The sequence below is a fragment of the Pseudochaenichthys georgianus genome, chromosome 7 (assembly GCF_902827115.2).
Source record: "Pseudochaenichthys georgianus chromosome 7, fPseGeo1.2, whole genome shotgun sequence".
Classification (NCBI taxonomy): domain Eukaryota; kingdom Metazoa; phylum Chordata; class Actinopteri; order Perciformes; family Channichthyidae; genus Pseudochaenichthys; species Pseudochaenichthys georgianus.
The window spans coordinates 34,119,616-34,143,141 of NC_047509.1; the positions used below are offsets into that span (position 1 = coordinate 34,119,616).

The window sequence follows — 23,526 nt, forward strand, 5'->3', positions numbered from 1 at the left end:
GTCTGTCTGCAGAGGAGGAGGAGAACCCTTTCTCTTGCTGTTTTTCCACTTCAGTTCAATTTAAATCTGTTTAACTGTGACTGCAAACACACTGTCGGCCTTGTTATATCAACTGAGGTCATTAAAATAGAGATTAACAGATCAGAAAAAAAACCTTAGAATATCTATCCATTTACCTTGACGTTCTCACTCTTTCCTGTCTTGCTCTCCCTCTTTTGAATTGTGTAGGAATCAGAACATTTGTATTAATCCCACAGCGGTAAAGGGGCCCTATTATGCTCACTTTCAGGTTTATAGTTGTATATTGTGCCGCTACTGTGACATGTCTCCATGCTATAATGATCAAAAAGCTCTTTATTTTTCTCATACTGCCTGTGCTGAAACCAGAGCCCAGTCTGCTCTATTGTGATTGGTCAACCGCTTGATGACCTGCCACTTAGTAAATCACGTACAGTGTGATAGCCAATAAAATAAGATAAGCGTGTTAGCCAATAAAAGGACGAGTGCTACATAATGATGTCACTATGTTACTTAAGTAAACACAGTAGTGTATGGGAGAGAAACTCCCTCTGGAGGGATCACAGGGATTTTAGACTTTGCAGACCATTTAAATGCACAAAAACAACCTATAGAACACACTACAGGGAAGGGAAAACCCACAAAGAATAATAGCGCCTCTTTAATAATAATAATAAATACATTTTATATAGCGCTTTTCTGAACCCAAAGACGCTTTAAAAGGGGTAGTGCAGATAAAAAGACAAATACAATAAATAGGATAAAGCTAATAAATAATAATAAGCACAAGTTCATAAAATCCAATAAGTACACATACATAGTAAGAAGGAATTTAAATTGGTAGCAGTATTATGAAACACATAAATTGCTTTTTTCTCCCCTCAAATAGTTTCTGTTTCCTCTCATTGTCTGGGCCTCGCGGGGCCTCACCATCTTTACATTCATAACTATTTGTGTTGCTGTTTTGTTAACAAGCATAGCTCAAAAGTATCTCCCCCCCCTCCCCCGCCCACCTTTCATCTCCCTCTCGTCTCAGGTGTTTAAGGTTTTTAATTATTTATTTATTTATTACTTTTAATGACTTTTTCCACTCTGCAGAGTTAAGGGAATGCTTTTATTTTTCTTCGACACAACAGATTATCAATTCCCTGCTGGCGTTAGAAGACATTACCTGTTGAATTAATTAATTTAATATCCCTCTAGGTTGCTTGTTCCTTTTTTTACTCCTACTTATCCATGGCAACAGATATTTTCTCATCGTCACAGCTTGGTAGTGGTAATATATTTCTTCACTGTAGGTGTTTTAACATTCATTTATGCAGTCCCCTCTCAGCTTCAAGACACACATCCTTGATTACTTTTTGTCGTGCCAGCCTTGCTTTTAATTCAAATGAACAACTTACATAACTTTCTGTTTACCAGAATAATATTTTTCAAGCACTATACGTAAGGTTACACACAATAGAGCAACCCTAATACATGTTTATATACAACACCAATCAAAACAATGTACTCCAGCTTGGTGTAGAAAATAAAGTGAAAATAATTTTCTTTGAAAAGTTAAAACATAGGCACAGCTGACTTGTTAAAGCTTAACTTAACCGATCAGAGTAGACTGGGCTCTGGTTTCAGACAGAGGGTGAAAAGGCAGTATTAGAACATTAAAGCACGTAAACATGTCATAAGCACATAATACAATAATGAACCTTAAAAGCCCTGACACACCAAACTGACACCAAACACGTCCAGACCTATGGTCCAGACGGACCCGACTGTTGTGTCGCCTCACGTCTCCTGCGTCTTGGCCAAAAAGTCGCACTGGAACACACGGCAAAGACTTCAGGCGACGGCCAAGTAGCACGTACGCACTGCGCATGCGTGAGTCGCAATAACTCTCCTTACCAGCAGGCGGCGGTAGTGTGTATTCGTCATTCAAAAGAGGTAACCGGAAGACAGAGTGCGTGATATATACAAACAACTAATAGCTACATGCTACAGCTCGAGCGAAGCAGCACAGGGATGAACTATAATAATATAATATGGTAACAGTATTGGTGCAGTGCCTTTTCAGTGGGGCAAGATAAAGCACATATGTGTGCTTAATGCCTATCCTGCTATTTGTGTTTATTCTTCTAATCACAAAGCGTTAAGAAAAAAAAAAAATGGCCTACGTACATAAAGAGTTGCAGCCCTAGCATTATTATTGGTTTAACTACTAACATATATTTTTAAAACATTTAAAATGACCATCTTGAACATCTACAACATTAAAATACAGCGCTAACAAAATAAATCTATTATTATTATACATAATAGTTTTGTGTGCATGTAAATGGTCAGTAAAGGCTGAAATCCCAAAGTTCCCTCCAGATGGAGTTTCTCTCCCACACTGTCCCCCCTTCCTGACATGCCTCCATGGGACTCCTTTCTTTACTGCTGTAAGATAATGACATCACCATGTACACTTGCTCTTTCTGGGCTCTGGTTTCAGACAGAGGGTGAACAGAGGTGCTGCAGGCAGTATGAGAAGACGGTAACAAAGTACATTTACTTAAGTAGCCTACTGTACTGCTCCACTCCCATTCAGGCAAATAGTGTTTCGCTAAGCTGAACAGCCAATCAGAGTGATGTATTTTGCAGACAGCCTCGGCCGAAAAAGACAAGACGGTGCGGGACACACCAATCTGAGTAGTGCGACAGAACGCTCATCGACGGCCCAAATCGGCTTGGTGTGTCAGGACCTTCAAATGAGCATAATAGGGCGCCTATAAAATCGCAACAAATCAATTCCTATAATAATGGCTAAGACTGGCAAAGAAAAAAGAAACAAAAGTTAAAACATCTGGAAAACGGGTCAACATGTAGCCTATCAATTATGTGCAATTATAGCAGCTTAACATTGCATGTAAGTCTCAAAGAGTGCAAGCTACAGGGTAGCCGCGGCTCCCCTCTGTCCTTGCAGTGCACACACAAGGAAAACAAACACAAAAACACAATTAACGAGGTGTAAAACCATGAGGAGAGGATCCCTCCCCAAGTACAGCATACATTGCAATATATGTTGTTTTTGTATGGTTGAAAAAGATCATCCAATTCAAACATAGAAATGACAGATTAAAGAAATGACAATTTAGCAAGGTAGTGTGCACTGGGAATATGTGCTGTTCCTTCAGTGCATGAGGAATGTTTGCACATCTCCAATATCTAATGTCTCTCTTCTTCTTCTTCTTCCTCCATTGCAGCCCACCTGTACAAGTGCAGAGCGCTGCGGGACAGCTGTGGTATGTGCCTGAAAGCCGACCCCAGGTTTGAATGCGGTTGGTGCGTCCAGGACAGGAAGTGCTCCCTCAGGCAGGAGTGTCACGGCGGAGGAAACTCCCACCTCCCTCTGCAGCTGGCTGAAGGCGGAGGGTGGATGCATGCCGCCTCTGGGAACAGCCGCTGCACCCACCCCAAGATCACTAAGGTAGGTGTGTGTGTGTGTGTGTGTGTGTGTGTGTGTGTGTGGTGTGTGTGTGTGTGTGTGTGTGTGTGTGTGTGTGTGTGTGTGTGTGTGTGTGTGTGTGTGTGTGTGTGTGTGTGTGTGTGTGTGTGTGTGTGTGTGTGTGTGTGTGTGTGTGTGTGTGTGGTGTGTGTGTGTGTGTGTGTGTGTGTGTGTGTGGTGTGTGTGTGTGTGTGTGTGTGTGTGTGTGTGTGTGTGTGTGTGTGTGTGTTCCACAGGCTGTGCCAGTGTGTGTATTTATGCACTTTTAGTGATTCTGTGTCTGCCTAATGAGGAATGGTTGCCGGGTAGATGGAGAGAGAGTGTTGGCTACCTTTCAGACAAATCACAGAAGAGTGGCACTTTGTAAATATGATCACATGACACAGGCAGCACTTTTAATGAGCCAGTGCTCGGAACATGCAGTTTGATGCGACATCAGCAGTTGATGGAAACCAGAATGGGCTATGACATCCTGTCCAGGGTCAAATATTATATCAGCATGATAAAACCTATGGCCAGTGAAGTTGCCAATAAACCTATCGGCCTAATAATTGTTGTTTTGGCCAAGAGGACATATTGAGCTACTTTTCATCTTCATATTCTTATTTTGTGCTATACCGTGACATGTGTACGTGCTTTAATGTTCACACATCTCTTTATTTGTCTCATACTGCCCTAAGCTGCAGCACCTATGTTCACCCTCTGTCAGAAACCAGAGCCCAGTCTGCTCTGATTGGTCAGCTGGACGACTCTCTTATTATTGGTTAACCGCTTAGAGATGGAGCGAAAGCCAATAATAATAATAATGCATTTTATTTATGGGTGCCTTTCAAAGCTCTCAAGGACACCTTACAGAGCATCATTAAATACAAGCAACTAAGAAGATCGCACAGTAATACAAGACTTAAAAACAAAGACTTAAAAACAACAATCAGTTTAGAGAAATGATTAAGATATTGAATATGCCAGTTTAAAAAGGTGTGTTTTCAGGCTGGATTTGAAGGTTGAGAGTGAGTCCATATTGCGGATGTCTTGTGGGAGAGAGTTCCAGAGACGGGGGGCAGAGTGGCTGAAGGCTCTTGACCCCATGGTGGTCCGGCGGGCAGAAGGAACAGTGAGCTGGAAGGCAGAGGAGGATCGGAGGGCACGAGAGGGAGTGTAGCTGTGAAGGAGTTCAGAGAGATATGGAGGTGCGAGAGTGTGAAGGGCCTTGAAGGTGAGGAGCAACACTTTAAAATCTATGCGGTGTTTAACGGGGAGCCAATGGAGCTGCTGGAGAACCGGAGTGATGTGATTAATGGAAGGAGTTCTGGTGATGATACGGGCGGCTGAGTTTTGGACCAGTTGAAGTGTTGAGTGTTATACGTAGTGTAGTGGTGACTCTATGTAGCAGCTCCGTTGTGATTGGTCAATGTTGAAACCAAAAAGACATGCCACATTCTGCAAATATTTCATATGTTCTCCTATTTTAGCGTAGATCTATTTGTGAATAAGCAAAAGCAAGTGTATTTTCTTACTATTTAATTTAGATTCTATGTGGTAAACATGTATCATACCGCTCTGCAATGTGTGTTCTTTGCTATGGCTAATGACTTTTATTATTGTAACAAACCAACAAAGCTACAAACAAATATGAAGCAATTATACAATGTAGATATTTGAAACCTTCTTTAGGATTGTGTTTCTCTAGTATCACTATTGGAAAAAAAAAATGAACATTCCCATTTGGCCAAAACCCCAAGAGACTCTTCAAATCAAACTCTCTTTAATGTTCCAGTCCTCACATCTGAAAAACAGAAGCAGCAAGGCTCCTTTGAGCGCCCCGTCATAATCTCGTCAACTGGTGAAGTCACCTGTGGAGATCCCAAGGCTGGTAGACCTCGATAGGCCGTTGCGTCAGCTCCCCCTCCCGAAGCCCCCGTGGTCACGAAATCCCTACGTGTCCTGAACAAGCTGCTCCATTTTAATGGGCCGCTATTAAAACAGGACCTTGTGCCTGCCCTTGGCACAGCAATGGTATTATTACTCAACGTTACATCAAACGGGTACTCCAGAGACAGAGGCACGCACTGGAGACGCAAGTTTGCTTCGTCTTTTTCAAGCTGTCTTTCAGGTAGCTGCATCTGTGTATGTCACTATCGCTTGATTTCAAAAAAAATTTCAGATATCCATTCATGTTATTTTGCTTTACTTTTTTAGTTGGTGATGTTTCACACTGCATTTTCTTTGTATTGACTTTCAGTGGGTATTATTCAAAGAAGTAGCCTTTATCATATCTAAATAATACTGTCCAAAAATGTTTTTCTGAAGATTAATGATATAGTATGTGTCATTTAAGAAAAGTACCCACTTGGTTTTATCTATTGTCATTGATTACAACACGTCTCATTAAATACTCTTAATTATGTTTTACAAATATCAGCTTAATATCGCGAGAAAGAATATATTCTAGCATTTTTTAAGTCAAATCATTAATATAATGCCACACCTTTTCCTAATAGTGTTGGTTGATGGTATACGAGTGTTTAAGTGTCTTACTCTTGACCTCACAGCAGGTTATGCCAATGACAAAATGCTATGTTAAAACCTTTGCTACTATAAGTTGTTCTGGACAAAAGACTCCCCTATTGTGTGAGAGGATAACAAAAGGAACAAAGCAGTGTGTTTTGCAAGACTCTGCCTGTGTTATTGTAAGAACATAAGGGAAGGAGAAGGGGGTACAAGAGTAATGTGTTTTCATATCAAGGTAATAGTACACGTAGAGTGGGACCGGGAGTAATACATTGAAAGACATCTGGATATAAAAGCAGACGCCTCTATTATTTGTATTCATGGGTAAATTCTGCCTTGCTTAGTCTACATTACCTTCCAGGGGGTTTTCATTTCTCAGGTAGAGCAGCCATTATAATGCTTTATTCACTTATGTTGACTTAATTAAAACTATTCAATGAAAAGGTAAATCAGTTATTTTAACCCCCCTTTGCTGATTATGTAATATGATGTGATAATAATAGTTCTCCATCAGATCTGATAATGTTTTGGACATACAGTATACCACCAATTGCTATTAAGATATATTTGTATCTGTGGTATACATTACTATAATGTTTTACTGTTCCTGGATACAGTCAGTGTTTGGCATATTAACATCTCGTATAGGTATAACTGGTATCCACAAATGAAAAGCAACAGCGAGCCTTCAATCATATTTAAAAAAGCCTATCAAAAATAATCATTTGATAACCATTTAGTCTCCAAAGCCCTCGAATGTACTTTTGAGAAAACTATAAATATCCCAATGAAGTATCCCCATGTGTTTTGAATATTTGAACATAATGTTTATACATTGTTGGTTTGAATCAGTGTTCCCAGGAAAGAAAAAAAAGGCCCTTTTTTAAATAGAATGTTCCGCACTCCCACATTGTTAAGACCCCAAACTACTTTCTGACCACATACACAGCGTCTGGCCTTCTGTGGCTCGCTTTCTATTGGTTACCACTCAGCCCACAGCGGCACAACCATGTGATAGCACATATGCACATGATAAGTGAGCAGGCTAGAGGACTACTAGGAAACCGCTGGTGTGATGTTGATGATTTGATGTGGTTAAGAACGCAATATAAAGGCCACCACAGAGCGCCCCCACAGTGCTTTACCTCCATTGGGCTCCTGCTTTATAAAACAAGTGGCCTAACACAGGAGGGAAACATATGTAATGAATAAGAACATTAATCGGATTAGTCTAGTCGTTTTCTTCCTCAACCTTCTCCGCATTGACATGCATTCTATGTATACATACATTCTACTGCCGTCCTCCACATACAGTAATGGCTTTAGTTATGCCAAATGTGCTGGCTAATGAAGCCTTAATTTGGCTTGACAAATACATAAGGTGAGAAGGATGCATACAATAAAATCATTCGAGATTTGTTAGAGCAAAAATCAAAACCAACAAACAAAACGGCTAAAACGGATTTCAATGTGGCACGCAGACAAATGTGTGAATTGGTCTGAATATTACTTTTCCCCTAGCTTTAGGTTTCGCTGGTGCATCCACAAGCATTTTTATTTTCTTATTTTTTTATATTTCATATACTTTATTAATCCCCGTGGGGAAATTGTTTCTCTGCATTTGACCCATCCTGTGTTAGGAGCAGTGTGCTGCCATTTTGAACGGCGCCCGGGGAGCAGTGTAGGGAACGGTGCCTTCAGGGACACCTCGATAGGTGTCCCTGAGCATGTGTCGGTTTAATCTGTTTGGCTCCTTGTGAAGAACTTAAATCAATTTTCCTTTTGCAGTTACCTCCTAAGCGTGTCCGTGGCTGAATGCAGTTGAGTTGTATGTATCGGATCACTATCCTCCCAGAACCGCCTGAGGTCCGTTCCCAGCTTCAGGGCGTTTGTACTTTACATTCCCCACAGAGTGCTGGTTATGGCTATGTGGTAGTGTTGTGTCAAATCACTGCAACAGCGTCCAAAGCTGCTTGAGGTCCCATGTCCACACTGTGGCAGCTGCCTGCATGCCCACACGCAGTGAGCACTGGTTTATCTTCTTATGTGGTGCCATACTTTTATACTTCCAAGAGTTTTTGAGTTTCTATTGGAAATCCACTCTGAGATTTCACAGAACACAACCAATATCTAGGAGGTGTAGCGGTCTGGCTTCAACGATCATGTTTCATACACATAGCTTGTGAATATAATATGGCAGTGTTATTGCTTATAAGTCTCTTGTGAAACATGTAAGGCCCCTGCGGTTGGTGGGCAGCCCTTCGTACAGTTGGTTAGCGAGGTTGCACCCAGCACTTTTCTTCTCAGTTTTTCTCACATGTTTTTGAAGGGATGTCGAGAGTTCCATCTTGATCCCATTGCTTGATGGTTTGATCTGGAAGCAGTTTGAAGACAAAATGCCTTGCTATCACACCCACATGTTTCTTTTCACAGATATGGGTGTAAGCAGTGACAGATTGTCACTAGGAAGGCAAGTAAGGTAGAACATTTGCCATTGCTTTTCTGAGCATTTATTAAACTGTAACTTACAAAAGTTTCTCAAGGTAATCCTACAACAACAACGCAATCTCTTTCCCAACCCTTCACAAAGAACAGCTCAATCAGTGACTTCACTTCAAGCCACAAGGCTCCAGATACACCTTTAGCGGTCTTCTAGGTAAAAGTCATTTCTTTTTCTTACACAACATAGTTAAGTATGTTTTCTAGGCAAGTTTGTAACCAACTTAACTTACCTAGAGTAAGTATGAAACCTGACTGTTATACGTATTTTGCAGATACCCGACATTGATTTGTGTTGTAACTAGGGCTGTCAAACGATTAAAATGTTTAATCAGATTAATCACAGCTTAAAAATTAATTAATCATGATTAATCACCATTCGAACTATGTCCAAAATATGCCATTTCTTTATGTATATTGTTGTGGGAATGGAAAGATAAATGAAAGAAGGCGGATATATCCATTTAACATGTTTATTGTAACATTTTTCTGTGTGTCAAAATGAAAGAGAGCACCTATCAATCATCAAACCGTGGGGTCTTAATTCATTACGTGTTGATTTCTATCAACGGGGGAGTACTTCAGGAAAGTCGACTGGGGGGGCTAGTGGAGTACTTCGTGACCACAGAGTGTGAACGTTGTGATCAGCTGTTTTAGCGCAGTTCTCCAGTGAAGAGGGGGGAGTCTCTCTCCCGGTTGGCGTAGTTTTGGCACAGTTCCGTTGTACAGACCGACGTTAACAGCAGCCCTGTCTGTGCACACGGAGACCGACTCTGTCGTCCGGTGATCTAACCGCCTTCTGGAAAAGCTTCACAAGTACGTCGGTACGCAAATGCGCTTTGTGACACAAGTGACGGTACGCATTTCAGATTACGCACATAACCTGCGTACCAGTTATGTGTTACCTGCAGTGGGCACAGCCCCACCTAGTGTCAGCAGAAAGTATTAAAATAATGATTACAACAAAATAAAAAAAATAAAAATTAAAATATATATAAAATATATTTTAAGATCATGTTTAATCATCTGATTCGTCTGTACATTGCTGTTTTAGTCTGTGTTCTTCTAATTAGTGTCTACAGTGTGTGCCTATTGAGCTGCTTGAGAGCCATGTGGGACAAAACCAGATCCTGCCCCTCCCTCTCACTGTCTAAGTGAACGGTGACTGCAAAAAGTACACTGCGCATGCTCAGAGTATTTTCCTATTTAATGTGTGTGGCAAAAAATAATGACCATAGGGGCAAAGTGCTGCCATCCCCACCATACGTCATCTCACATAATTCAGAGCTGATTGGCTGTAAGTACGTGTGCCGCGAAAAGTGTGGTGTGTGAAGAGCAGGTGAAGAGGAGGAGAGAGACGCGTCCTAAAACCAGGAAGTAAGCTGCGCATGGCTTCCCTCCACAAAAAAGCAATGAGATTTCTCCATAGGATTTTAGAAAATAGCTCAAAATAAGATCTGTGGGAAACGTAGCTGTTAGATAAATGCACATTTTGTTCAGCCGGATAATATCCACATGTCTACCCTACTTTTATAATTTTCTAATCATAAATCCATCATTTAGATTTATGATAGACTTTTGAAACTACAAGAAGATAAGGAGGAGAGATTTTTGTCCAGAAGGATAGGCAAATGGACTTCATCTTCAGGTCAAGGGAAGACCACCATTTTATTGAAAATGGGATCTTACTAAGAGAGAACAATTCAATATTTAAATGATGAAACTACATTTTTTGGGTATCCTTCTGTTGAACTGTCTGTTTAAAATTAATTAAAGCATCAGACTAAAGAGCGTTAAATATTTTAATGCAATTAATTCAAAAAATGAATTACCGCCGTTAACGCGATAACTTTGGCAGCATTAGTTGTAACACATACAGCAGTTTCCTGAGTAAAAGTATTGCGTTTTTTGTATGTATTGTCTTAAAATATGTAACTTACAATTATGATTGGACTTTAACCCAGGAATCCGTTTTATGTGTAATACTTAATATCTAGTATAAACCAAAGGTCAATGTTGAGTCATTGTAAGAGAGATTGGAATGACTTGAAAAAACAGTTAAATGATATGTGGTCTTTTCAAAACCATTCTAAATAAGTATATGCAACACATGCATAAAATACACAATGACATTGTTGCCACAGCCTGTTAAATATTTTGTTTATGGTGTGATAGTATACGTTCCCAGAGTCTTCATTGCTCCCTTTTCCGATGCTTCCCCCCTCAGAAGATGGTGGTAATCCCTTCTACCAACACTTCTTCCTCTGTCTGTGGCTCTGCCAGTGTTTATATCCCAGGGCTTGGTGGCTAGCTGATATTGTGTTTTGTGCTATCATAGTTTCATTCTTCCAAAAACCATCCGAAGCCCCATTTCCACACCCTGACATCTGTTGTCCATATCGTACCCTGGAGCTTAATGGCCACTCACTCTGGTCAGTGTTTACCAGCTATTGTGTTAGTGGATCCAAAGTGCCGAGGCTGTGCTGGCGCCTGAGGTTCCCACATGAGTCAGCTTCCAAACATTCGGCAGCATTACCCTGAGCCAGGCCGCTCTCTCTGTTTCCCTCCTGGTCTCTTATTTCAGTTTAATACAGTTACTACGTTGTTTTGCAGTTCATTTGTACAGTATTATTTTCCCCAACATGTTCATTGTTTCAGACGTATTATTAGATTCCTTTCTTCCTCGTGGCGACACATGGCTGATGTTGCCTGTTGGTCTTTCTGTGTGTATCCGTTAAAGCGTGATGCTGCCAAAGGTATTATATGTTCGTCCTACTGGTAAAATAAATATGTAACGGAAATAATTGGTACTTGATATTTGTATTTCGTTTAAGATTAAGGTTCTAGGCGGGAGTTTAGCATCGTAAAGATAATTTTCACGGCATACAATTGTGTTTGCTAAATATGAGCTTGTTAAAGTCTCTTGTGATAGCACCACTGGGAGAAGGACTTTAGATAGACTCTACATCTGAGTGACACAACACTGTGACATGTCTCCATGCATTCATGTTCAAAAAGCTCTTTATTCTTCTCATGCAGCACCTCTGTTCACCCTCTGTCTGAAACCAGAGCCCAGAAAGAGCAAGTGTACATGGTGATGTCATTATCTTACAGAAGTAAAGAAAGGAGTCCCATGGAGGCATTTCAGGAAGAGGGGACAGTGTGGGAGAGAAACTCCATCTGGAGGGAACTTTGGGATTTTAGCCTTTACTGACCATTTACATGCACACACAACTATTATATATAATAATAATAATAATAATAATAGATTTATTTTGTTAGCGCTTTTACAGGTGCTCAAAGACATATATATATATATATATATATAACACACTAGACTCGAGGAAAGTGAATACCCCAACAAAGCATAATGTGGTCTCTAATTCCTGTTGTCATATTCAGTTTATTTCTTTGAGTTAAAGTCTTTAATTTGATCATTTTCATTTTTCCAATTTCCACCTCTTATCCCAGTGTTGTGATTTAATGTCTCTTTTTAATTGTATCTCTGTGGAAAATTATACTCCATATGTTTGGCAATGCAGAAACTAAGGGTTGCAATTGCAAACCCCGGACCATCTGGTTAGCTGTTCTTCTTGTGACAACCGATGAAGTACCTTTGAGCAAGGCATTTAACCTCCACGTTCTCCAGTCGCGCTGCTCATTCGCTAACAACAGAGTGATAGTTCCCGGAGCAAGGTGCAATCAAGAGGTTTCTTTTTCCGACAAATCCTTCATTCCCCAAACTATTCAACGCTTGTCAAGGTGTGTTGTGTGGTACCCTCCTTGGTATAATAATAGCACCATGCCTCCATACTGGCAGGTCTCGAGTTTGCATTTCCACACTCGTGTCTGCTCAGCCAAGCAGTGCAGGAGAACAGGGCAATGGACAGACTAAACATAATTACCTCGTGATGCTTGTTAGGGATTAGGTGTCTGTGTCTGCACTGAAGTGTGTGTGTGTGTGTGTGTGTGTGTGTGTGTGCGACATCCTCCGTCCATCAGTCACCATATTTGTTTTGTCACACCACACCTGTTCGCGTTACGCGCTATAATCTGCCCAGATAAATCACATTACGCTTTTCGGCGGCGCGGCTGAGCGTTACACTGCCACAGCCTCGCCGCTGAAGCCAAGCCGGCGTAATAACTTTCAATTAAAGCCCTTAGATGATGCCTTAGGTCGGTGCTTGTTTGATTCTGTTATTTCTTTCCCACCCTCTCTTTATCTCACTTTTTTAGTTTGTTCAAAAGCCGAGAGTGTGATTTTTCTTCATTAACACTGAAATCACCTGTTAGGGGCAATTTGGTGGGGTGTGTGTGCATGTGTGTATGGTGTGTTGAGGTTTCTTTATAGTGTGTGTGTATGTCTGGGAACCATTTTCAGACTTTAAACCATTTGAATGGGAAGAGTTTATGATAGCATGGATACATTGTCTGGCCTTAGTTTGATTGTGTGTGTGTTTACGCACGTGTGCGCATAACACTATGTGTCTGTGTCCTTGATCGTATTGCTCTTTTGTCTCTTTTGTGTATTTGAGAAGAAGAAAATGGAAGAATCCAAATGAAAAGCTCAAAATGTAAAAAAATAAATAAATCGATATAAGCTAAATATAGGTAATGAAAATGTAAAATAAATGGAAAATGTAAAGCTATTAGCATTAGCATTAGCATTATCTATTAGCATTAAACTGAGTGAATAACATGACATTTCATATTCTTCAAATATTAAAAAAGATATTGCATTGAAATAACAGATCAAGTGAGTGGACATGATTGATTGAATCCAGTAATCATATGTAGTGGAATTGTTCTACTTTCTAATTTGTTCATGGTACATTTCTGATAATAATACCTATTTACTACTGATTTCATTTGCTAAATAAAATACATGAAATTCAATAAATGTAACATTTCAAAGCTTTGCATACTCAGTGAATGACATAGCATTTGTCTTGTATCAATAATGTCCTCCATATCCCTCGTGTTGTTCCAGTTGTTCCCTGAGACGGGGCCTCGCCAAGGGGGCACCCGGCTGACCATCCTGGGGGAGAACCTGGGTCTGCAGTTCAGAGACATCCAGATGGGCATCAGACTGGGCAAGGTGCCCTGCGTCCCCATCGAGGAGGAGTATGTGAGCGCAGAGAGGTACGTTCAGGGACAGAGGACACACTCGCAAGCACAGAGACACATTCACACACTGTGACAATGGCACCTCAACGAGAGCACGTTTGTATGTGGGAGCGTTCGGCAGCTGGATGGATGGCGGTAATAGGCTTTTCTTCGTGTGTGAATTCCATCTGTTGTTCCCCTCCAATACTCCCTACATATGCGCTTTTCTTTATTTTTCTCATCCTGACATTTACTCCTCTGCAGGGTTCTACGCGGCTGACGAATTGAGTTCACACAGATCAAACAATATCTCTGTAGTGCACTTAGTTGGGAAGTGACGCATGTTGAGATAGAGACCATCTCTATTAAAATATTACACACACGTCAGTTATGTTGCACATTCTTCCCGACATCCATGCAACACTTTAGCATGTGTAAGACGTATTATTTAATATCGTCCCTTCCTTCTTTGCTAGTTTCTTCCTGCTTCTTTCACTCCTCCTGAAACACAGGTTACATCTAGTTTAGTACCAATGCATACACTATGAAGCCTAACGCACATGGAGGTGAAATCCATACTCGATTTAAAATAAAAAAAATTCAAACCTCTTGATTAACAGAAGCTATAAAATATAGTTATGGACACTCAGCTTCTCCATAACGGGTTTCCATCTCTGGAGCACATAACTCCCTGAAATAAAATGAATTCCAGAAATATTTTACAACACAGATGAAGTGCTGGTTTAAAGCAAACCCGAGTCTATACCCATTAATAGCTCATTGAACTATAAATCGCCAAGGTGCATTGTGGTATATGTACTGTGTGTAATTTCATATCGGTAGAGTTGTGTGGTTGTATAATTCTAAAAGCTGTATATTTGAACTAAACTACATGAGAAGGACCAAGAGTTCAGAATTAGCCATATCTAGGTCTCTGTTCAGCCCATCATGTTCAGGTTATGTTTAATTGCATTGTCCCTATCTAACAAAAGATGTACCACACACTGACTGCAAGCTATAATGCCTTAGGAAGCGACCAATTTAAAATCAGCATTTAGTACGATTTTAGAGATGTCGTCATGACTTGTTCCCTCTCCAACCACAGAATAGTGTGTCTGCTGAACGACGCCACCAGCTACAGGGTACAGGAAGCCCCGGTGGAGGTGTGTGTGAGGGACTGCGTCAACGACTACAGAGCGCTGTCGCCCAGGCCCTTCACCTTTGTGGTAAGCACCATACAAAGAGGCTGTACGTTCTTTTAGACCGTGATGACTAAAGAAATATCATTATGTATTAAGAACATGTCTGTAACTAAGGCATCATTGATTATGATGTCATCTGGAAATATGAGTACTCCAAAAGGTGCATTGAAATGACAGATGTGTGTGAATATAATATGAATATTCTTGATGTTTCTTGTAACATTTCTGGGAATAACCGAGACTCGAGCATTTTGATTCTATTTCCTAAGTGAAAATAAATGTTACTCCCTCTCCTCCAGACTCCATTCTTCACCCGTATCCAGCCTTCTCAAGGGCCCATCTCTGGGGGCACCCGGGTCACCATCGAGGGAAGTTCACTCAACGCAGGCAGCTACGTCTCAGTGGGCATCGGACAGCAGCCCTGCTACTTCAAAAAGTAAGGACCATGTGTGGGGAGGCTGTAGCTCGGGAGTAGGTGGAAGTCCTCCAACTGGAGGGTGCTGCGATCTCCAGCCCCTGCAGTCGACATGTTATTGTGTCCTTGTGCAAGATGCTTAAAGGGGCCCTATTTCCTTCCCTTTCCTGCAGTGTGTTATATAGGTGTTAGTGCATGTAAATGTTCAGCAAAGTCTAAAATGACATAGATATGACATGTCATCATTGTGTAAGGTTAGCATGTCGTGTGTTGCATGCTTGTTGCTCTATGTCTGCCCTCACGCAGGCTTTCCTTAATCTAGTGCATGACAAGCATGTGTACCAACACACTTGCTTGTCAAAGGCCTGGATTAGCCTCTCACAGCTAATCTCTGTTGAAGCCGCCGTATGCTAGCTTTGATGTGACTGCATCATTCCTGTGCTCGCAGTAATCCAGCAGATTCCACTTCAACACAGCAACGCTGTCCTTATCTGTCACACCCTAACTGTGTGACCGTGTTTGTGGCATCTTGTGAAGGTTGCCGGGACATGTGTGTCTTTGTGAATGGGGTTGCTATGGTGACTAGACAAGGGAGAGTTTTCCTTTTTCACTCTCTGTCACACTCTCTCCCTCTCTGTGTGACTATCATGGCGTATTGAGGCACAATGAAACACTACATTAAAGTGTGCGCACACACACACACACACACACACACACACACACACACACACACACACACACACACACACACACACACACACACACTTCTCCTGTGAAGTCACGGCCCAGAAAAGAAGCAACCACTCAACTGTGCTAAATACATATTAGATAGAGACGCTACTGGGGACTGCAATTTGTATTTTGCCTATGGGACATCCACGCATGGACACACGCGCACACACACACACACACACACACACACACACACACACACACACACACACACACACACACACACACACACACACACACACACACACACACACACACACACACACACACACACACACACACACACACACACACACACACACACACACACACACACACACACATGCTCCCCCAGTGTTTATCGACTGGTGCTGTTGAGCCTTGACAGCGCACCACTCATAGCAGGCATAAACTTCATTAAACACGACTTCACACGACTTGTTTCTCAGTGGTGTGTGTGGCTCTCCCTCCATTGAAAACTCACATTTCATTCCTTTCTGAAAAAGAATGCGGTACATGCCATACCATTGCACTATTTGCCTCTTTCTCACCTTTCTACTCTGTCACCTACATAAAGGCAGTGGTTGCTCCAAAAACTTTGAAATAAATAAATACAATAAATAAATAAATGAATAAATACATTCATACATTAATAAACACATACTGTAGAGCAGGGGTGCCCAATACGTCGATCGACCGGTCGATTGCGAAGGTAGTGTGGGTAGTTAGCCTACCTTACTATTGCATGTGCCACTTGATTGACGTACAGGTCAGCCAGTCTGAGATCTTTTCTAACACGCAGTTCACCACACATGCACGGTCAACCGCGCCAGCTGCAAATCACCGGCGAGCTGATTACCTAGTTAGCTTTCCAATTGAATGTACCGAGTTGCATTGTGCCATACGGGTTCATGAAGTTATTCAAGGTACACCAACATAAGGTATACTCAGTGTATATATACACATACATATATGATTAGCATTTTTAACGTAGGTAGATCATGTTGACGTGGTCATTTTAAAAGTAGCTCCCAAGCTGAAAAGGTGAGGGCACCCCTGCTGTAGAGGATGGCTTACACCAGCCATCACATATACTACAACAATGACTCGAAGAGCGTCTGAAAGAGTAAATGATTTGATTTTCAAAATATAAATAAAAAATAGGTTTTGTCAATAAAAATACATCTAGCAAAGCCTTGCATACATACCTAGTTTGCATAATATGCGGACATATATCATTTAAACAAGAACAAATGCCTCGTAATGTGCTTGTGCAGCCACAGACAGTAGCATGCACACAACATGTATATTGTAGTAAAGTACACATGTTTGGATATCACAATAAAAAGGCTAGAAACTTAACACATTAATTCAAAGAGCTTTACTGCAGTACAAACCAAACGTAAATACTTGATGAGACAGCTGTAATCCCTGTGACCCAGCAGGCCACAAAGGATTTGACTTGCTGAAGTGCATTGCTCACAAATGGGATTATCTAATACAATTAGCAGGTTACAATATGACTTTGAGAGGGAGAGACTAATTGACTTTCCAGACTGGACAATGGTAATTACAAGCACAATGAGCAAGTCATTAAATATGTCATGGCTTCAGATCGGACCCCAGTATTTAGGGACAGTCGCTGGAACTAGAAACTAATCATTGCCTCTGTATTATAACAATTGAGTTTTAAAGGTGATTATCAGATTATTCTGGAGCGCTTCTTTGCAGGATGTTGCAGAGGGGCTCCCACATATTGTTGGTGTTTGTATCCTGCATCGCTCTATTTATTAGAAATGTCCTGTGGGACAGGAGGACTCCAATATATTTCAAATATCACAACAGTTTGTGACTTAGGGCTCTGAGGAAATGTAGAATCTCTGTCTGAGTTGAAACTGTTTTCTGTCCAATGCATTTTTGATTTTGGATCATCCAACTTTTCTTGTGTCTGTCCCTCCAGGAGGAATGCCAATGAGATCGTGTGCATTACCCCAGCTGGATCAGCCGTGAGCAGTGCGTTAGTCACTGTGGACATCGATGACGCTGAGCTCCAAAACGCTGAGGTGAAGTTTAACTACACTGAAGACCCCACCGTCCTGAGGATTGAACCGGACTGGAGCATTGCCAGGTACTGTGCTATGTTTGTTGTCTCCTTTGTGGTCCAATCATTGCTTGGTGTCTTTTGTTGTCCATTGACCATTTGAACAAATAACACATTTTGGTCAGGATAGGATATTAGAACTGTTATACCAGCCAAATAAAGGATAGTATGCAGCGAGCCAGTCCATATAGCAAAAGGAACTATGTCAGGGTTCCTATTATCCCACTTATTACATGGCTATTACTAAATAAATCAACAATTTGACACAGCAGAACCATTTCAACATGATTGTATTGATTACAACAATGATCATATTGCCCTCCCAGAGGAAAAGTAGTCCGTTCTTCTGCTTCGTCACAGTTTGAACTGCAGCCACGGTTCTTCCATTTTATAGAGATACACACAATGACGGCAGCACTGGTAGAGGTTTTCTATTACTGTCAAAGTATTCACATGTTCTTTCCCATTAGCCAGTCTTTAAACATTGCCAGAGCCCATACCGTGTTCGAGTTAGTGTTTAAGGTACCACTTTACAATAAGACTACCCTTATAAAGGGTTTACGAATAGTTTGTAATTAATTTATTAATTATGTTGTGAACACTTTATAAATCATTAATAAGCTTTTATAAGACATGAGATAAACAGGGCAACTGTGACCGGTTGCTTGCCAAATAGTGAGCCCACATTTATCTGTACTGCTAAGCCTTATATTGGCTACTTAGCTTACTTCGTCTTCTTCATCAGCCAGCATCCTTGGTATCTGTTGCTCACCGAGTTGATTCTCGCTAAGTAGCCAATATAAGGCTTAGTCATCTTGCCAAATAGTGAGCCTGTGTTGATGTTTGAAAACTATGTTAGAACTGGTTTATAAATGGTTCTTAATGATTAATAAAGTGTTTACAACCTAATTCATAACCTAATTATAAACCCTTTATGAATCCTTTATAAGGGTAGTCTTATTGGAAAGTGGTACCGTGTTTACTTCCTGTCTGTCTTCTTCTTCGGATTTCTTTGATGTCTTTTATCCAGCTCTGTTTTCTTGTTCTAGTTCTCTTGTTCTTTCATTTACTTGGTGCAGTCACCCATCATGAATCGAAGGTGTCCCTTTCTCCCCAAATATGAAAAAAATAATACTGAAAAACTATTCCATGGTGCTTTTATGATGGAGGAACACAGATGTGATTTCTTTCCACGGCTGATGTTAAATTGAGCAAACTTCACTATGCGGATTGGTATATAATAATGCCGTAACATAATGGCCGTTAACATCAATCCAAGCAGCTCTCAAGAGTTCCTCGAAGAGCTCAATAACTGCAGCAAAACAATCAAAATGCTTGTGTCCAAGTGGAAAGAGGTTTAAATGTTAAACTAGAGTTTGGTTTGGATTGACGTAGATTGACAGCTCCTCTGGGGACTTTTCATCCAACTCAAGCAAGATATTTTTTAGTTGGAAAATGATCAGTGGTGTAGTCTGATTGTCTGATTTGAGAAATGGCCGTGTCAGCCTGTCAGATTATACAGCCCATTGATTGTTTGAATTAGATTGTTGATTGAAGAGGCAGTTAATACTGATCAGCTGATGGCACATGAAACGGTTCTCTTAATGCACCCCTCACTCAAACTCAGATTTGCATATCCTGTAATGCAGTACTGCCAGTGGGAGGGCAGCCACAGGAACACATTGGTCTTTATGATGGAGACTTCGGTACCAAACCTTTTCCTCTGGGCTTTTCTCTGGCTTCATATATCCTGCGTTATTTTTCAAAACGGGAGGTCGAGTGATATTAATATGTCTTCGACTAATCAAGGATTTATTTTTTTTTAAGTCCAGAGACCTCACCCGACAGTCTTCTAGCACTTATAGTTCTTAGATTTCCAAAAATGAGAGCAGTGTCCCTCCCCAGGACATCTGTGAAGGATAGCTTTCCACCTCTCTGCTTCCATCGCATAGGATCTGAAATGAGTTCATGTCTAGCCCACCATTGAATTTAATATCTGCTGTAACGTTGGGTGATTCTTCCATGATCAACTTTGTACCCTGCGAAGGAGGTTGTTTTAGCACCCATTGAGACTATTTATGTGTTGGTTCTTTTTTAATGGAAGTCCTGTTGGGATTGGGTTCACATCTCTAAGTGTATATCTAAGAGCAACATGTTGGTGGGTGACAAAGGTAAAGTCTTTCTGCATAATGTTCATGTCTATTACAAAATACCTCCTGTGATTCGACGTTGCCAGATCACTGAGTTTACAGTGTTGGGTATATGTTACCCACCTGTTCTAATAACCCTATTTGATCTACCATATGTCAAAACACCTGCTGTATGCTTTCCGTTCTATATTTTCTACACTTATTTCATGAACTATCTCTCTCAATGTATTCAAGGTGCTGATACCGGCAGCACATGTTTGCCCTTTTCCCTCCTGCCCCTCCTTTCTTCCCTTTTTCTGTGTTGCTTTCCTCCCTGTGGTGACTCATCAGTAGATGGTGGCAGATAGATGCAGAGCTTGTTAGAGAAGAGTGTTGATGAATCCTGCCCTGCTCCCTTTTGCCCAGTAGGACTGACCGAGAAGCAGCTGAGGCCCAATCACTGCAACACACCCCCCTGTGTGTGTGTGTGTGTGTGTGTGTGTGTGTGTGTGTGTGTGTGTGTGTGTGTGTGTGTGTGTGTGTGTGTGTGTGTGTGTGTGTGTGTGTGTGTGTGTGTGTGTGTGTGTGTGTGTGTGTGTGTGTGTGTGTGTGTGTGTGTGTGTGTGTGTGTGTGTGTGTGTGTGTGTGTGTGTGTGTGTGTGTGTGTGTGTGTGTGTGTGTGTGTGTGTGTGTGTGTGTGTGTGTGTGTGTGTGTGTGTGTGTGTGTGTGTGTGTGTGTGTGTGTGTGTGTGTGTGTGTGGCACTCAAAACTGAGGTTCTACTTCAGGAAGCTCACTCAGGAGTGATGATCCCAAATAAAAAACGACACATGCGCGCACACGCATATCCACACACCCCACTGATTCCCAGAGTCCCTGATGTTTGGCCCTAGATCCCTCCTCTATCTGGCTGAGAAGACCAAACAGCACACACCTCACCAACGGCGACAAAGCTGTGTGTGTTGCTTCCAGCTAGTGGAGGCTTTAATTTAGCCAGTGCGTGTCAGCCAGTGCCCTCCCCCGTCACAGAGGCACGCGCTGGCTCAGGTAGAAAGTAAAACGAGGCAGTGCGATGTGAGATCATATCGGTTCATATCGGCCTCATTGTCTGCCTTTGTGCTAATACATGCACGCCTGAAGAGCATTACCATTCTGCTTGGTTGATGATAGCAAGAGAGGATGAAAGACAGTGAGAAGAGAAGACAACGAGGGGAGGGAAATAGAGTGCATTATCAGTGTGCTTGGCTGATGATATTACATTTAGGGAGAAGACAGAGCACTTCAAAAATAAATCAATGACTGCTCATCTGGGACACCGGGGAAAGATATTTGGGCAGAGGTTAGAGAAGCAATTTTGGACATAATATTCAAATCTCCTCCCAAACCAGATAGATAAGTGGAGCTTAGAATGGTTTGCCACTCCTTCTGCCAAGGTGCCTTTAAGCTAGGCAATGCCTACTACTCCAATGCTGCTGCTTAATGGTAGCCATTAGAAAACGATTTCACTAATACTGGCCAGGTCTAACTACCGGTGTTCTGACAGATTTGACAAAATCCTGAAATAATCCATGTTTCCTCATAAACTACAGGCTTGGGGAAGCTTAACAACTAATATTAATATAGGTCATTACAACCTATTTTTTTTTTTTTTGGAGGTCAGTCTATAAACTAATGTAACATGCTAGAAAGCCAGGAAGATGCTACGCTAGTCAGTCACAGTAGTTCTATTTCGTCCCTACTGACCGCCAGAGGCGGTGCTTTAAGCACTGGATATGTCCATTGCGCGCATGCGCAGCTCGAGTACCAATTACAACAAAGTCACCTGTGACCCACGTGACACCGGCTATATCAGCCGGTGTCGTCAGAGGATCTGTTCCTTTCATCTTCTCGCTGCACGAGGGTACCGTGGCTACATTTTTGTAGCCTACAGCGTTCAGGTTTGAACGTTTGATCTGAGGGATTTCTCTGCAAACAGCTGGCCGTGTGCAGCTTCGCGACTGACAGTCGGAGCTACGGGTCGTTAACGCGTCCTCCAGGAGCTGCGGCCAGCTGTGCAGAGCCTCGACAGACAGGTTGGTGTCAGCTTGTTGCTGGTGATGGCTGTGTTTCCGCACCCTCTCCCAGCCAAGTTGTCCTGATTACCGTCTTATTGTTTGTGGCTTAGACTTTCTGGTGACAACAGTGTTCCCGCTTCCTCTCCCATAAAGTTGCCCTTATGCTCTTTTAAAGTTCTGCTTGTGGCGTTGTACCCGAGCTATCATTAGCATTTGAGTCCCAGCTTTTGCTGGGTCTCTCATTCAATTTAGTATGGAAGCCCAGAGGGTCATACTTTAAACCCGTTGTTCGTTTAGATGCAGAGAGTAAGGTAAGCACTTTCTATTTCTTAGAAGCTATTATCTGGTCTTAACATTTGTGTTCTGACTTGGTCGCTTGATTGTTAGCAGCAGCCGCTTGGCTAACACCTTGCTGTTGAGCTTAACTATTAACTCAGGGCAGTGCTCCCGCTCCCGGTAGCATAGGGTTTGATTGCAGTAGCGCTAAATCATTGTAAATTAGTACTAGACTCCTAGCACTAGGATGATCTGCAGAGAACATCTTCACGGCGGGTGCTGTGTGCTCTGCATGTGCGGTTACTAGCAGCAGCAGCCATTGCTCCACTCTCCGTCACGCTGGAGGGACAGGGCCTATCTCCTGGTAGGCGTGCTCATGGGCGCCATCCCATCCCGCCAGGAGACCATCACCATAGGTGCATGTCTCTCAGGGTGGGGTGCAGTGCGGCAGGGCAGGACCGTTCAGGGTCAGCGGTCTGCCCAGCAGAGTGCGCGCCAGGTCAACGTGCTAGAGCTTCGGGCCGTGCAGCTTGCACTCACGCACTTTCTACCCCAACTGGGGGGCAAGAATGTGCGTGTTCCTTGGGGACAGCATGTACATTGTTGCTTAGACAACAGTCCCTTCTAGATAGTGGACGTTCTCACTCCACTCTGAATTTATGTGGCTGCGATTTCTGCCCGACATGTTCGGGTCGACGGCGCGACGGCGGGGTGCCACAGGTCGGTGTCCCTCTTTATGAGAGGGGCTTTACGGCAGCGTCTCCCTTGCACCCCGAGGGCTCCGGCTTGGGACCTGCCCTTGCTGCCGGATGCCCTATCATCTCCTCCCTTCGAGCCCCTGGCCCAGGTGGGGCTTAAGTGGCTGCCCACGAAGGCAGCATTTCTGCTTGCCATAGCCTCAGGGAAGCAAGTCGGGGAGTTGCATGTCCTCTCCATAAACAATACATGCCCGAGGTGGGACTCTCAGGCGTTGCCCTTTGGGCAAATGTGGCATTCCCGCCTGGGGTCCTTCCACAAACCC

General features: G+C 42.3%; 1 protein-coding gene across 2 annotated transcripts in view; it reads left to right on the top strand.

Moving 5' to 3' along the window:
- The window catches only part of plxna1a (plexin A1a), a 320,685-nt gene that overhangs the window by 231,254 nt on the left and 65,905 nt on the right, over nt 1-23,526 (top strand). For both annotated transcript variants that reach the window (XM_034086873.1, XM_034086874.1), the window contains exons 12-16: nt 3,261-3,484; nt 13,503-13,654; nt 14,724-14,844; nt 15,120-15,256; nt 17,907-18,074. In XM_034086873.1, the coding sequence (XP_033942764.1) occupies nt 3,261-3,484; nt 13,503-13,654; nt 14,724-14,844; nt 15,120-15,256; nt 17,907-18,074 (802 nt within the window). The remainder of the gene's footprint in view (nt 1-3,260; nt 3,485-13,502; nt 13,655-14,723; nt 14,845-15,119; nt 15,257-17,906; nt 18,075-23,526) is intronic.